Source organism: Caenorhabditis remanei, chromosome I, assembly GCF_010183535.1.
Source record: "Caenorhabditis remanei strain PX506 chromosome I, whole genome shotgun sequence".
Lineage (NCBI taxonomy): Eukaryota > Metazoa > Nematoda > Chromadorea > Rhabditida > Rhabditidae > Caenorhabditis > Caenorhabditis remanei.
In genome coordinates this window covers 13,180,231-13,194,736 of record NC_071328.1, presented here as the reverse complement: position 1 = coordinate 13,194,736, position 14,506 = coordinate 13,180,231, and the positions used below count along the sequence as shown (strand labels likewise).

The 14,506-nt window shown below is 39.2% G+C and overlaps 4 protein-coding genes across 4 annotated transcripts; 2 read left to right on the top strand and 2 right to left on the bottom strand.

Moving 5' to 3' along the window:
- Positions 1 to 403: 403 nt before the first annotated feature.
- GCK72_002932 (uncharacterized protein) lies at positions 404 to 6,659 on the bottom strand (the record flags this gene model as incomplete). Its single annotated transcript, XM_053723702.1, has 9 exons — positions 404 to 591; positions 637 to 706; positions 1,566 to 1,658; positions 1,708 to 1,778; positions 1,822 to 1,881; positions 5,089 to 5,221; positions 5,769 to 5,850; positions 6,282 to 6,504; positions 6,554 to 6,659. The coding sequence occupies 9 exons, from the start codon at positions 6,657 to 6,659 to the stop codon at positions 404 to 406; spliced, it is 1,026 nt and encodes a 341-aa protein (XP_053592347.1).
- GCK72_002933 (uncharacterized protein) lies at positions 2,823 to 3,801 on the top strand (the record flags this gene model as incomplete). The annotated part of the gene is made up of 2 exons (XM_053723703.1): positions 2,823 to 2,902; positions 2,952 to 3,801. 2 exons carry the CDS (start codon positions 2,823 to 2,825, stop codon positions 3,799 to 3,801), a joined length of 930 nt encoding a protein of 309 aa, XP_053592348.1.
- Positions 6,660 to 7,156: 497 nt separating the features above from the next.
- Positions 7,157 to 10,898, bottom strand: GCK72_002931 (uncharacterized protein; the record flags this gene model as incomplete). Its single annotated transcript, XM_053723701.1, has 7 exons — positions 7,157 to 7,297; positions 7,357 to 7,494; positions 7,540 to 7,698; positions 7,763 to 7,925; positions 9,245 to 9,703; positions 10,706 to 10,826; positions 10,874 to 10,898. The coding sequence occupies 7 exons, from the start codon at positions 10,896 to 10,898 to the stop codon at positions 7,157 to 7,159; spliced, it is 1,206 nt and encodes a 401-aa protein (XP_053592346.1).
- Positions 10,899 to 11,765: 867 nt separating this feature from the next.
- Positions 11,766 to 14,027, top strand: GCK72_002930 (uncharacterized protein; the record flags this gene model as incomplete). The annotated part of the gene is made up of 8 exons (XM_003095011.2): positions 11,766 to 11,815; positions 11,867 to 12,042; positions 12,672 to 12,942; positions 12,986 to 13,142; positions 13,200 to 13,361; positions 13,572 to 13,709; positions 13,766 to 13,816; positions 13,950 to 14,027. 8 exons carry the CDS (start codon positions 11,766 to 11,768, stop codon positions 14,025 to 14,027), a joined length of 1,083 nt encoding a protein of 360 aa, XP_003095059.2.
- Positions 14,028 to 14,506: the final 479 nt, after the last annotated feature.

The following is a 14,506-nucleotide window of genomic DNA, read 5'->3' as shown; positions in this document are numbered from 1 at the left end:
TGCTTGTATTCTATTGCAATTATCTTTTCGCGCTTGTATCAAATCGTGAGTTCCTACAACTAACTTCCCCAACTGTTGTCAATCACTCAATTCCTCCTGATTCATTTTGATTTGATTTATTTCCTCATTTATTACACTTACTGCAGATATACTGTTTGATTAATCAATAAACCTGTATTATGTCTGCCTTCTCTGCGTCTCTCTTACTCTCTCTCTGTGATTCAGCTTTGCACGCTCTTATCTCGAAAACGTGAAGAGCAAAAAAACTGTCGACTACAAAAATGTAGCCCGATTTTTGATCTACTTGAAAATTTAGCAAAATAGATTTGCAGCAAAAAGTGTAACAGGCTCTTTCTAGAAAACACTTTTTCAATATTAAACTTTATTATTCCCTTCAAAATCTTCATTTTTCTTGCCACAACACACCAATAAAAACCACAATGAACACGAGCATCCAACTCATAAATTGACTGGAATCCGGTCTCGGAGGATTACAAATTCCAGTCGATTCACAAATATTATCATGATTATAACCAACAGATGCGTGAATTTCGAATCCATCTCTTCCTCGTACCATTTTTTCACAACTACCTGAAAATTACTTATTAAAATACTAATTAAAATAATAATAATTACCTCGCATAGCCACTCCAACCACCGTATTCCTTCCATCAATTTTTCTGATTGCACCACCACCAGAGTCGCCCTGTCAATTGAGTCAAATAATGGGTCAATTCTAGGTTAGATATTTTTAAATTAATAATACATGTGTAGATCAAATCTAGAACTACGTTTTTGTAGTTGACAACTTTTTGATAGCTCCGCCCACTTTTGAGATATGCGCCTTTAAAAATCTTAAGGTTTTGAGCGCGTGCTCCCTGCTACCTTTTTCAAAGAAGTGTAACTGAAAAGTGGGCGGAGCTATCAAAAAATTGTCAACTACAAAAATGAAGTCCTAGGATATATCTACATAATCGAACAAAAATATTCAATTTTGTACAATACCGGTGTTCAGGACACCCCATCAAAGTTGCCTGATTTTCAGAAAATTCTCGAAATTTTTAGGAGTTTTCAACGTGGTACTGTAAACGCTCGTTTGACGTTGTTTGACTTAAAAATGAGGTATATACGGTAAATTTTGCACTGATTTTAAATTTGGCATTACTATCCAATACACTTCAGGTGGAAGCCCTCATTTTCCAACCCAAATTTTCCAACCCGCCAAGTAAACCAAAAGGACTTGTCATGGAGATTCAAAACTCTCATATTTAAAAGCGCGTAGGTCAAAAGTGGGCGGAGCTAGTAAAAAGTGATCAACTACAAAAATGAAACCCTGTGTTTGATCTACAAGAAAAATGTAAATTTCCCAAAATAGGATCAAAGGGGATGTCATTCTCAAAGTTGGTCGATTTTACACTGACCACCTTTCTACAATGACAATTATGTTACAATGACAAACTACACTGACCAAATTACACATAGCATATCTCAAAAGTGGTCGGAGCTATCAAAAAGTTGTCAACTACAAAAATGAAGCCGTAGATTCAATCTACAAAATAACCTACCGGACACGCGATCGTATTCATTTTCACACTTTTCGTCGCAAAGATTCTCGAGTCCATACTGAATTGATAGCCATCTTTGACCATATGCGACACCTAAAAATGCGTTAGAGCACGAATGTTGCAAAACAAAATTATATTTTACATAGGTTTTGTGATGCAGCAAAAGTATCTCGTTTCTCGTTCTGGGTGGACTTTTTGGCATGTCGGCAGGTGCTGGAATAAGAATATATAACAATGGAAAGAATCGTAGTCTTACGGTTGTCTCCATATCCGAAGAAGTCCAATTGTGTTCCGATTTCATTGTCAATTGTGTCTCCTGAAACGGACAAATATGTAAATTAGAAAAAAACCAGAGTTTGCTGTTTTTGATGAATGAATCGGTATAATTCCGAGTATATAATTCCCAGTCAAGATGGAGTTATGGGTCAAGAAAGGAAATCGGCTGGGATTTCCAAATTTTCAAATCTGATTACTTATCCGGTAGCAGTGCACCAGAGTTGTACGGAATGCCATTTTTCAGTTTCCGGAATCCGGAATCCGGAATCGAAATGCCGAAAAAACCCGGAATTCCAGAATTTCGGAACCTGTAATTCGGAATGATTCGATAAATTTGCAAGACCATGTCTTTTTTTTCGATTGTTTTTAATGATAAATAAAGGTTAAAACTACTTTTTAGGATTAAAACCGGAAAAGAAGTAATATAGTTGTCTTTTAAACTCAAAAAAATTTTAAATTTCAACTTCTGGATTCCGGAAAAAGGAAACTCAAAATACCGGAATGCCGAAAAAAAACCCGGAATTCCGGAATCCGGATTCCGGACAACTCTGCAGTGCACCTGAAAAGTCTTCACTTCCGACTTCCGTGTAACTTGGGTTGGAGGAGTACCTGCGTTTCGTGGCGAGACCTCAGATGTCTATGGGGAAAATGACGGATCAATCGACCCAATTTCCCAATAGACATCTAAGGACTCGCCACAAAACGCAGACACCCTTCCATACCCACATTCTATTTACAAATCTCATTACTCTCCCTCCAGTACACAGATTTCACATCAAGACGATCTAATCCTGACTATTAACGGATCGACCGACCCCAGCAACCATTGCGCACAAAGTCGATCCCTTATTTTCCCATAGGCTTGTTGTGGTCTCGCCACGAAACGCCGGCACTCCTCCAATCCCACATTATATTTACACACTTCCAATCCTCAGTCTCATTCCTCCCGTTCTCCTCATACATCTTCTATCTCTGCCCCCAATGACTTCCCAATTTCCCCTCCTACGTCTTCCTCGATTGGCCCTGTTCGCTGTGTTCAAAGCATTGAGTATCGGAGAAAAGTAAGTAAACCTTATTAACCTAAGCGAACTAGATGTCCTCTATTTCCAGGATCATGCTCTCCCTCTGCTCCAAGAAAACCGCGATTCAAATCAATAATGATCGTTTGTACTCTCAAAAAGTTATAGTCAGTCTAGACATGTTCAACCAAGGAATCAGAGTTCACACTAAAAATTATAATGATAAATTTGACATTTTCATTTATCCTGATACCTGGAGTAGCGACATTTCAAATACTCAACAATTTTATATTTCATGTTGTATTACGGGAATCAACACATTTTGGAAGAATCAGCAAGAAGGATTTCTGTCTTTTATTTCACATCTATTAAAAATGTTTCGATGCAAGATTACAACTACTTTTAGTTGTTGTGATAGTGATTCATTTCAACAAACAATTTTAATGTTTTTTGATCTACAACTGGAATTCAAGACGCTTTGTATCCTATTTGATGGATCAAAATATCAAAACTTGTGGAACCAGATATCCAGTAATTTGGGACTGGTTGAGGATCTTCAGATCTTTTTCGATAATATGAATTCTGGTTTCACACCAGTTTTCACTTCATGGCCAACAAAAGAAATTAGTATCTTTGGTTGCAACTGGTTTACTCTGGAATCTCTTTTGTCGTGCACTTGCAGTAGCATTACACTCGAGGAGTCTCGACTGGGAAACAAGGATTTGGATGAGATACTCAGAAAATGGATGACTGGAGGATTTCCGAATCTAAAATATCTGAGGATCCAAAGGCTGAGGCGAACAGATGATGGAGAACATATTTTGGGAATGGATTGGAGGGATTTAAACGGAATGGTTATCCAATCTAATGATGGATCAAAGAAGGCTACTATTAACATTGGTTCAGGAGGTATTGAAATATCTGTGACTCCATTTGAATAAGTATTACAAATTAAAATGAGAACTCTATAATAAACATTTTTAATTCAATTTGTTAGCTTTCTTAGAAAATCAGTAGCATGCACTGCGAGCAGAAATGTGGAGAAGTAAAGACGGAAGGGAAATGTGTTTTCACAGTATGATTCTGACGGTAATAAGACAAAGTTGATTAGTTGTATTGAAGGTATAATTACTATTCGACCATAAAATATCCCAACATTTTACTTATCTCGTAGCAGTGCACCTAAAAAAGTCTCTGCTTCCGACTTCCGTTTGTCAAATTCAGCTGCTTTTCCAAGTCCACTGGTAACACATAAGGGGTTTATTATGATCGACAGGTAGTTATACTGTCACAGGCCAGTCTCTGACCTGTCTGTTCTCTCTTTTCCTCGGGTTCTCTCTCGACTGAGATGACGTATTGCTCTCGGCTCAGCGGGGCGTAAACAACAGAGTTGTCCGGAATCCGGATTCCGGAATTTCGGGTTTTTTTGACATTCCGGTTCCGGTTCCGGATTCCGGATTTTTAAAATATGATTCCGGTTCCGGATTCCGGATTCCGGAAAATGAACATTTTTATTCCGATTCCGGATTCCGGTTTTTTGAGTCTCCTTTTTCTGGAATTCAGAAGTTGAAATTTGGAAATTGTTTTGAGTTTAAAAGACAGCTATAGTAATTCTTTTTCGGTTTTGATCCTAAAAAGTAGTTTAAAACTTTATATATCATCGAAAACACTCGAAAAAATGACTTGGCCTTGCAAATTTATCGAATCATTCCGAATTCCGGATTCCGAAAATTTGATTCCGGTTCGGGATTCCGTATTCCGAAAAATGTAAAATATCATTCCGGTTCCGGATTCCGGATTCCGGATTTAAAAAATTTGATTCCGGTTCCGGATTCCGGATTCCGGAAACTGAAAAATGGCATTCCGTACAACTCTGGTAAACAGCCACGCGGCCGGCCGAGAGTCCCTTTTTTCTTCTTAATATTTCAGTTTATACTACACTGGGGCGGGAGAAGGACGGCAAGCCCTTCTCCTTGCTATACCAGGAAATAAAAGATTATATGGCGCATCCTGCCTTTTACAATACCTTCAATACAGTTAATTAAGTTTGTTTTATTGCCGTCAGTTTCATATTGTCGAAATACATTCCACTTCCGTCTTTACTTCCGTACAGCCCTAATCTCTATTTCAAAATCAAACAAAAAAACGGACTTTTCTAAACTCGAAAATGTGCATTCTCTTGTATTTTCACTAACTTCGACTTATCGGATAATTTCTTGTTGACTTACTTGCAGTACAGGCGGGCTGAACATTCTCCGAATACTCAATATCATCTGCCAACTCAATAATCATAATATCGTCTGCATACTGTACTTCATACTCGCCTTTATTGACTACACGACAGAATTGGAACATGTGCAGCTGAAAGATTCATAAGATTAGGCTGAATTTGGAGGAAAACGGTGGTGTCTTGAAACAGAACTGGTAGAAATCTGAACCGACAACCCTACAGTACCGCTCAAAATAGCTGCTTTCAGTGGGACCAATTTTGACAGTGAATTTCAGTGTCACCTGATTGTCCGATAAACTCAATTTTGTATGGGCTGAACAGAGCAAAAATAGTACATAGTTTTTGTAGTTGACAATTTTTTTATAGGGACACTATCTGGAAAGTTACAGGTTGCCAAAGTCATTTCTCCCTGAAACCGACTAATTTTGGAGCTTTTCACTTTGACAACCTGTAAGTTTCAAGATAGCGTCCCTACAAAAAAATGGTCAACTACAAAACTGATGAACTTTTTTTGCTCTATCAAACCCATGCAATACTGAGTTTATCGGACAATCAAGTGACACCGAAATACACTGTCAAACTTAGTTATTTCTCATTGAAAACATCCAAATGGTATATTCATATCCAGTTCTATTTCGGGACAGTTTGGAATAGGATCATCACACCAGAAAAACTCACATATTTGGCTCTTCCCAATAGAGTCAAATTTCTGCTACTCACATGAACTCTGCTGGCTGCCACTTCTGTTACGATGAGGTTGCTGGAAAAATCCAATTTTTTGGAAAAGTTTTAACAGTGTTTCGACTAGTTGAGCTATTTTGAATTTGTGTTCAACGTGTAGATCAAAACAAGGGCTAGATTTTTGTAGTTGGAAACTTTTTGATAGCTCCGCCCACTTTTGAGATATGCGGCTTTAAAGATTGGAAGCTAGAGGTGGAGAAACGCAGAGAAACGAGAGCGGTCGACTTCTCTGCGTCTCCTCCTCGGCTTCCTCTCTCTCGCCTACCTACCCGTCTATCTTTAAACCCGCATATCTCAAAAGTGGGCGGAGCTATCAAAAAACTGTCAACTACAAAAATGTAGCCCTATTTTTGATCTACACAACCATATAAAATTCTAAACCAGAACATGTTTTTTAAGTACTTTGGCGCCTCCTGAATGTCAACTTCTTAATTATGCTCCCCAACTCACTCATGCTCTCCACATTTCTCCTTCGGCGACGGAAACTTCACATCTGTATGCGTCCATTCGTTCTCATCTCCAGTTGCAGCACAATGTGTCGCTGATAAAATATGTCTTGGCGATAGAATCGTTCCCGTACAAAATCCACCTTCCTCATCTCCTTTTTTGGTCATAACCATGACGGACCATGGCGCTTCGCTGCTTTTCGTCGGCCTCCCATTGAACACTTTTGCTGAAAAGTGGAGACATCCGGACATGCACAGACACACAGACAGACTTACGTTTCCCAGTCAATCCACATACTTCGAGACGTTTCTCATTCTCTTCGGTCGTCAATTTCCGAGATTCAACAAGTGCAATTAGACAGATGATTACAATTAAGTTCATCGAATTTTCACCAAAAAAATAATATGAAGTGATTTAGAAAACTCAGGATTTGTGGATTGGAAAAAATGAAATCACGCGGAAATCATTGGGATTAAAATGGTTTATTTTGGACTTTTGTATCAAGAATGTGTTTTTTAGCTTTCTACTTACTGATTTCTGCAATTAAGTGTTCATCATGTCTTAGTTAGTATTTCCACCAATTTTTCAATCAGCAAGATTTTGAAAAAAAATCATTGTCAGTGTAACTTTTGTCAGTGTAACTTTTGTCAGTGTAACTTTTGTCAGTGTAAGTTCCGACCGCCAACTTTCGATAAACTCGCTGACAAAATTTGTCGAGATTTGGAAGTCTGAAATCGGGATTCCATGCAGTTCTGGTCGGTATCACTCCAATAACCCGTATTTACACCTCTTCCCAGTCCCCCCCTGTCACCATGTTTATCAAATCTACAGTATCCAAGTAAAAATCATTTATTTTCTATCTTCCAGGTGGGCGGAGCCTAATCCTCTCCCAACGCGGGCAGAAATTTAATAAAGCTTTTCGTTTCAATCGATGCAGCAAACGACCGTTTGACTTGCATTGCCAAAGAGGGCCGCTGGAATTCACGACGTTGAGTTAGGCGCTCTTTGAGTGGGTGGTTCTGAAAAAGTATAATATTTTTAGGAAAGAAGCTCCGCCCCCCCCCCCCCCCCTACACACCCCGTTGACAAAAGTCTTCATAAATTGATGGAAATGATAGGAGATGATAGTGGCCAAACAGCAGTTCACAATATTTGAGAATTGAGAGTCATCCGCAATGATTAGAAGGTTGCAAACGTAGAGAAAGTCTTCGCGGTTCTGAAAAATCATGTGGTGGCCTAACTTTTCCTAGGCCACCCATACCTTTATCAACTCCTCATAGCAGTGCCTTTCGAGTGAATTCTGCAGAATTTTCACTTCGAAAACTTTCCATTGTCTAGCCAAGCTAATGATTTCGAATGCGAGTCGCGGTGTCATTTCTCTCGGTTTTTTGTATCGTCCAGTTACCAGGTAGGTCAAACACTATAATAGTAGAAAACTAAGGCTCCATTGACAACTTTTATCGATAGAGCGCATTTTCACTTACAATATCAATACTCTCCAACGTATCCGCTCTGGCTACCGTATACTCGATGGTTTGTTCTTTGAGATTTTGCCGGAAATATGAAGAAGCAAGGCAGAGGATTTCTTTGTTTGTCATCAGAAAACGGCCTCCATCCGATGTTTTCAATTTTATGTCATGTCGGGATCTGGAGAAAAGGGTTACGGTGGGGTACTGTAGAATCATAGTAGTTATGGTAGCTTAAAATTGATTACTGTAAGGCTGGCTGTTACGGTAACCGGGGGTATTTGTGACTGTAGTTATTACCACGGCACGCTTCTTACAACCGCGCTCTACCGAAACCGGAGTAAATTGTGTGAGAAATTGATAGACTCAGAGAAAAAGAGACATTTTTCAAGGGCATTTCGGTGGAGCGCAGTTGTAAGAAGTGCCCTGAGCTAATACCATGACACTACAGTAAGCACTATTATCTTAGCTAAGAGTACTGTAGCTTGAACGTTTGCATTTCAGGTCGCTATGACTACGGTAACCGAAAATTGCAGTTTTGTCTGCTCGAAAAGGATTTTGACTCTGATTGATGGCGACCTACAGCTCCACGAACTACTGTAAGTACCGTACCACACAGTTGCAGGGTTACTGTACCCAGAGACGCGCGGAACGGTAATTTCTGAGAAATTTGTCGGTGAAAACATTGGTTCCGAAAAAAACAATAATTCGCATAAAATCGAAGGAAACTTCTGCGAAACCAACTGTCCCAAAACGTCAAAATTTACGAAATTTTTAGTTTTTGATGCATATTTATTGACTTAACTATGAAACATTTCTAAAATAGCAGACTTGCCTGGGTTAGAATAAAAACTTGAATTTTTTTTTCGATTTTTTGCAAAACTGTCGATTTTTGACTACCTCGATCGATAAAACTCAAGCATGCATTGACTGTTTTTGATGAATGAATCAGCAAGATTTTGAAAAAAAAAAATCATTTTTGGTCACGAAAACTTTTGTCAGTGTAACTTTTTGTCAGTGTAACTTTTTGTCAGTGTAAGTTCCGACCGCCAACTTTCGATAAACTCGTCGACAAAATTTATCGAAAGTTGGAAGTCCGTACCCACCAGAGTTGTACGGAATGCCATTTTTCATTTTCCGGAATCCGGAATCCGGTACCGGAATCAAATTCTCGAAATCCGGAATCGGAATGCCGAAAAGACCCGGAATTCCGGAATTTCGAAATCCGGAATTCGGAATGATTCGATAAATTTGCAAGTCTTTTTTTCGAGTGTTTTTTAATGATAAATAAAGTTTAAAACTATATTTGAGAATCAAAACCGAAAAAGAAGTGATATAGTTGTCTTTTAAACTCAAAAAAGTTATAAATTTCAACTTCTGCATTCCGGAAAAAGGAAACTCGGAAAACCGGAATCCGGAACCGGAATGCCGAAAAAACTCGGAATTCCGGAATTTCGGAATCCGGAATCCGGATTCCATGCAACTCTGGTGCCCACCTACCTATTAGTAATCGCATCAAAGAAGTAGTCCAACTTCTCCGGCACTCCAGGCGCTCCGTCTCCCACTAAAAACTTCTCATCCATCAAATCCGTCTTCCTGAATTCCAACCGAGTCTCCAGCTGCAAACTCAACTCTTTCTTCTTCATCTCATCCATCAACATTGCCAATTTTCTGTCGAAAAACAAGGAATTGTTGTTCTGAGTTGAGTACATCTTATTGATGGCTCCTCGTCTTCTCTGATTATTCAAATTCTGTTGTGTCATCATTTGTCCGTCGATGAAATATTTCAGTGTCTCCTGAACGCTTCCATCGAAATCTATCACATTCAACTTGAAATCAACACGACGAATCGGTGGGTAATGATCACGGAATCCGTTTCCTTCAAGAGTGATTGCCCACACGGAATCACGAGACGATGGTTCCCGACGGGAGAAGAGTTCTTTGCGGAGACTCAGGTCCCTGGAAACAAACACTGTTATAGAAAATGTCTAGGTCTTTAATTTTGTAGTGAACAACTTTTTGATGGCACCGCCCACTTTTGAGATATGCATCTTCAAAGCCTCTTACTTCGAAACAAGGTTCCTATCTTTAAAGACGCATATCCCAAAAGTGGGCGGAGCTACAAAAAAGTTGTTTACTTAAAATCAAAGACCGTAACCTGATCTTTAATTTTGTAATTTACCACTTTTTGATAGCTCCGCCCACTATTGAGATATGCGTTTTCAAAGATGCCACAGGGGCCCTGGGTACCAGTCACTTGTCTTTCAATATCACAAAAGTGGGCGGACCTATCAAAAAGTGGTCAATTAATAAAATATAGAAAATTTTATACTGATTATTTTTGTAGTTGACAACTTTTTGATAGCATTACTAGATTTTAAGATACGCGTTTTTGAAAAGTGACGACTGATAAAAAAGTTAGGGAAGACGCAGAGAAGCTAGAGTGTCTCACTTCTTTGCATCCTCTCCAGCGTTACATTTTCAAAAGACTACAAAACTTCAAGTACATAGTTGTACATGTTCATAGCTAGAGGCGAGAGAGAAAGAGAGACGCAGAGAAACTAGACACTCTCGTTTCTCTGCACTCTCTCACTCGCTCCCCCTCCTTGTCGCGCTTCCATCTTTAAAGGCGCATATCTCAAAAGTGGGCGGAGCTATCAAAAAGTGGTCAACTACAAAAGTAAAGATCTTGACTTGTTCTATAAAATTATATAAAAAATCAGTACAGTTTATCTATTAAAAATTAATTTAAAATCTGCCAAAGTTATCAAGTAAAAATAAATTTTTGAACAAACTAGCGCGAACTAGATATATAACTAAAAGCGACATAACTCAGCTCCTTCCCAACTGATTTCCAATTTTAAAACTGTTACAGAATCTCCATATTTCTATCTTCCGAACCATATATTTTTTGCTTTAAAAAAATTTCACTATCCCCTCCCAGCCTCCTCTCAAACCCACCAATCCAACATGGTGCTCTCAAAAACCGTCGAGAACACTCCTTTCGCTCTCATTTCTCTTGGTCCCATCTTGAAATCGAGTACATGATTGAACGTGACTATATTATCTGCTTCTTGGTATTCTAGAAATTTTTATTCAAAAATTGAAAAATTATTGGATAACACTCACTTTGTTCCATATGAATCGCCTTCATTTTGAAATTGCGGTTTGGCGAAAAATCGGTTTAAAAAATTGGAAATGTTTAAAATTATAAGGGAAAAAATATTTCGAAAAAGAAAAATAATGACGTGGAAGAGATTTATCGATTGATATTGCCACGTGTTTAAATTTTTTCACAATTCTGAAAATTCCAAAAATTTCTAAAAACTGATTGTAAATAATCATTCCTATTTTCCACCGCTATTCATCACAAAAAATGTCTCAAGTTATGAGTGAGTGAATTGAGAGGGAGAGAGACGCAGAGAAACGAGAGTGTCTGGCTTCTCTACGTCTCTCTCACTCTCTGTCATGGTTCAACTTTAAACACTCATATCTCGAAAGCGTAAAGAGCTATCAAAAAATTGTCAACTACAAAAATAATCAGTATAAATTTTACACATTTTACTAGTTGATCAGTTTTTCATACTTATTCTAGTTTCGGAGATAAACGTCTTCAAAGACAGCAAGAAAGGAAGAGAGACGCAGAGAAGTTAGACACTATAGCTTCTCTCCCTCTTACTTTGGGTTCGAAAAAAAAAATCTCTATTCAAAAATGTGCTGGCCTAGGATCCGACAATTCGGCCATCACACTGACTAACCAATTACAGTGACAAACTACACTGACAATATTACACTGACCAAATTGCTACAGTGACCGAAATTCTTATATTTTTGAAATCGGTGTAAAAAAGGGTAGTTTTGACCTAGGATCCGACAAATTGGCCATCGTGGTATCATGCCCCAAAAATGACGTCACTCGACACAAATCACCCTATGTTTTCCAGAAACTTCATCGCCGGATCCACTTGATACCGTATCATTTGTACACTCTTTTCGTATTCCAATCGCTGAAGTCAAACACATGATGCCCCATAAATTTGTCACTGTTCATCAGTACTCGTTGATCAATTGGTAGGTGTCATTTTCCATTTTTCTAGTCTATTTCAGTATACAAAATTCCAGGCAAATCGAGATTTCCGAGTCGGGACTTCCTGGCTTCATTCGAAATATTATTGACCCAGATCGAAGGGATCAGTCGGTTTTTCAACTTGTTCTTCAGACAGCTGGACTCAGAGAAAAGTGCCCTCCGGTTCGATCGATTGAGTTCAAAATTCGAGTGGTGGACATTGGGGATAAAGGTTTTTTGGGGGTTCCGAGACGTAAAACTGAACAGAAAAAGCCTCAGTTTTTAGTATATTCTTAATGCTACCCTTTATGAGAATTCCGTGTAGTGTGGTCTGTGTAGTTCGTCACTGTAACCTAATGGTCACTGTAAAAAAAAGGTGGTCAGTGCAAAATCGAACAACTTTGAGAGCCCGTCATCCCGTTTCATCCGATTCTGACAAATTTACATTTTTCTTGTAGATCACAAAAAAGGCTTCATTTTTGTAGTTGACAAATTTTTGATTGCTCCGCCCACTTTTGAGATATGCGCCTTTAAAGATGATAACTTGGAAGCGACAGTGAGAAGAGAGGGGAGAGACGCAGAGAAGCGAGACGCCCTCCTCGTTTAACACACACTCTCTCGCCCTCCAATCTTTAATGGCGCATATCTCGAAAGTGGGCGGAGCTATGAAAAAGTTGTCAACTGCAAAAATGGAGTTCTGGATTTGATCTTCTAGGAAAATGCAAAAATTAAAGGTTTGAATGTGACAATTTTCTTGAAACTTATCAGTCTTATTGGGAACTTCTTATTCGGGATGACACCAATTTTGTAGTGTCAAAATGTCATGGTTGCGAAATGTCTCAGTTTTCAAACGCCTTTCAGAAATCATGAGTCCCATCCGATATGTGCATCCACCTGGTTTCCCCAGTCGGCACATTTTCAACTCGAGCTACAGTACCCCAGAACGTGGACCCGTTCAGGAATTCCTACAGTCTGTGATCGGAGTGAAACTGTTGGAGAATTTCGATCTTGACATCCAAACCCTTATTGTGTTCGATGTGAAAGACTTTTTGAGTATGGAGAATTTGAATTTATCGATTGGAAATCCAATGCCAGTTGAACTGAATTTCAGATATAACTTGTTGATGAATCAGTATGTACCATTAAAACATGTCCCCTTTGAAAAATGTTCTCAGAAAGTTCCATAATTTCCATTTGATCACCACAACTGGCCAGGGATTCCCGTGTAATAAGGAGGCGTTATTCGTCGCTTCTCCCTATTTTCGCAAGAATTTGACCGCTGAAATGACACATTTTCAGTTGAGAGCAAGACATTTGGAGGCTATTGAAGTGGTCAGTCAGCTATAGATCCTAGATCCTGAGCTACAGTACCCCCTATTCCGATTCCAGGCTATCACCTGGATGCTCACTGAAACCTACCACCCACCACCCATCATGACTCCAGAATTGGCAGATGAAATTGTGAAGCTCACGTTGATTGTTGGACGTGGACCGAATCAACGGAAACTTCTTGGATCCATTGAAAGACATTGTTATGAGGAATTGGTTAAGGTGGGTTTTGAGGCGGTGCTCCCGCTGTCCGATTCAAGGAAATCCCATCAAAACCGCGCGCACCTATACAGCCTCCTCTTTTCGCCGGCACTTCCTCAGGCATGGCGCAGGCGGTAGCGTAGTAGACTCCTACGCGCCCCATCGCGGGTTCGATTCCCCCGACTCATTTTTCTTTTTTCTTTTTTGTATCTCTAAAAATACTAATTTCAGAATCATGAAGATCTGGAATACGTCAAAAATGTTCTTCTTGTGGCGCATAATAACCGTCTTGGAAGTCTCCAAGAGGCGAGTCACGCTTGCATCATCACTTATCATTTCGCGGATTTCCAGAGGGATATGATACAGAATGTGAGGAGAGATTTTAGGACTACAAATTTTTAAAAAGTTTAATTAAAATTTTTCAGCCGAGTCCAGAATTCACTGCCAATGGCGCATTCCATCAGCAGAGTGTCTTGGTATGTGGGTATGACAAACGCGCTCTGCTGAAATTATTTTCTGCACAATTTCGGTAGAGCGTGTTAGTTATTTGTAAATAGACATTTTAATACATTTTTGATCAAATTAATTGATTTCTAATTTTTTTTTCAGAGAGGCGTCCGTGACAACTACACAAGAGGGCTTTTGGTGAAAAGTTTTACCAGGAAGACCAGTCAGAAATCGAACTGAATACTTCGGAGCAAATAAAACCTTTTTCGCTTATTTTTTTTTCTTTTTTTCAGAAAAAAGCTTCAATTTTGATAAATCTAAAAATCCGCTTCTCCCATTTTCCTCCCGAACTCCGCCCACCGCACACAAAACATAGCGGGCGGCGGAACCCGTGAGATGTCGGCCGCCGCCCGGAATGACCTCCTTCCTTCTCTCAACAGCGACAACTCTGGTTCCTCTGCATTTGACCGTGAAAATCTTTCGCCTTTTACTAAAGATTTCCGTGCAAAGGAACAAACACTGAGTATTATATTCAATTTTTGGAGCCTCCTCGAAAGAGCGAGGCAAAATATACTAAATCAAACATATCTGTGAAACAAATGACGTGGAAATATTTAAAAGAAGGAGGGTACTGTACACGCGGAATCTAAAACAAAAACACGAAGCCACGTCGCAACGCGTGGCTATTTTGAATAAACAAAAACGGAGGGGCATTTCTT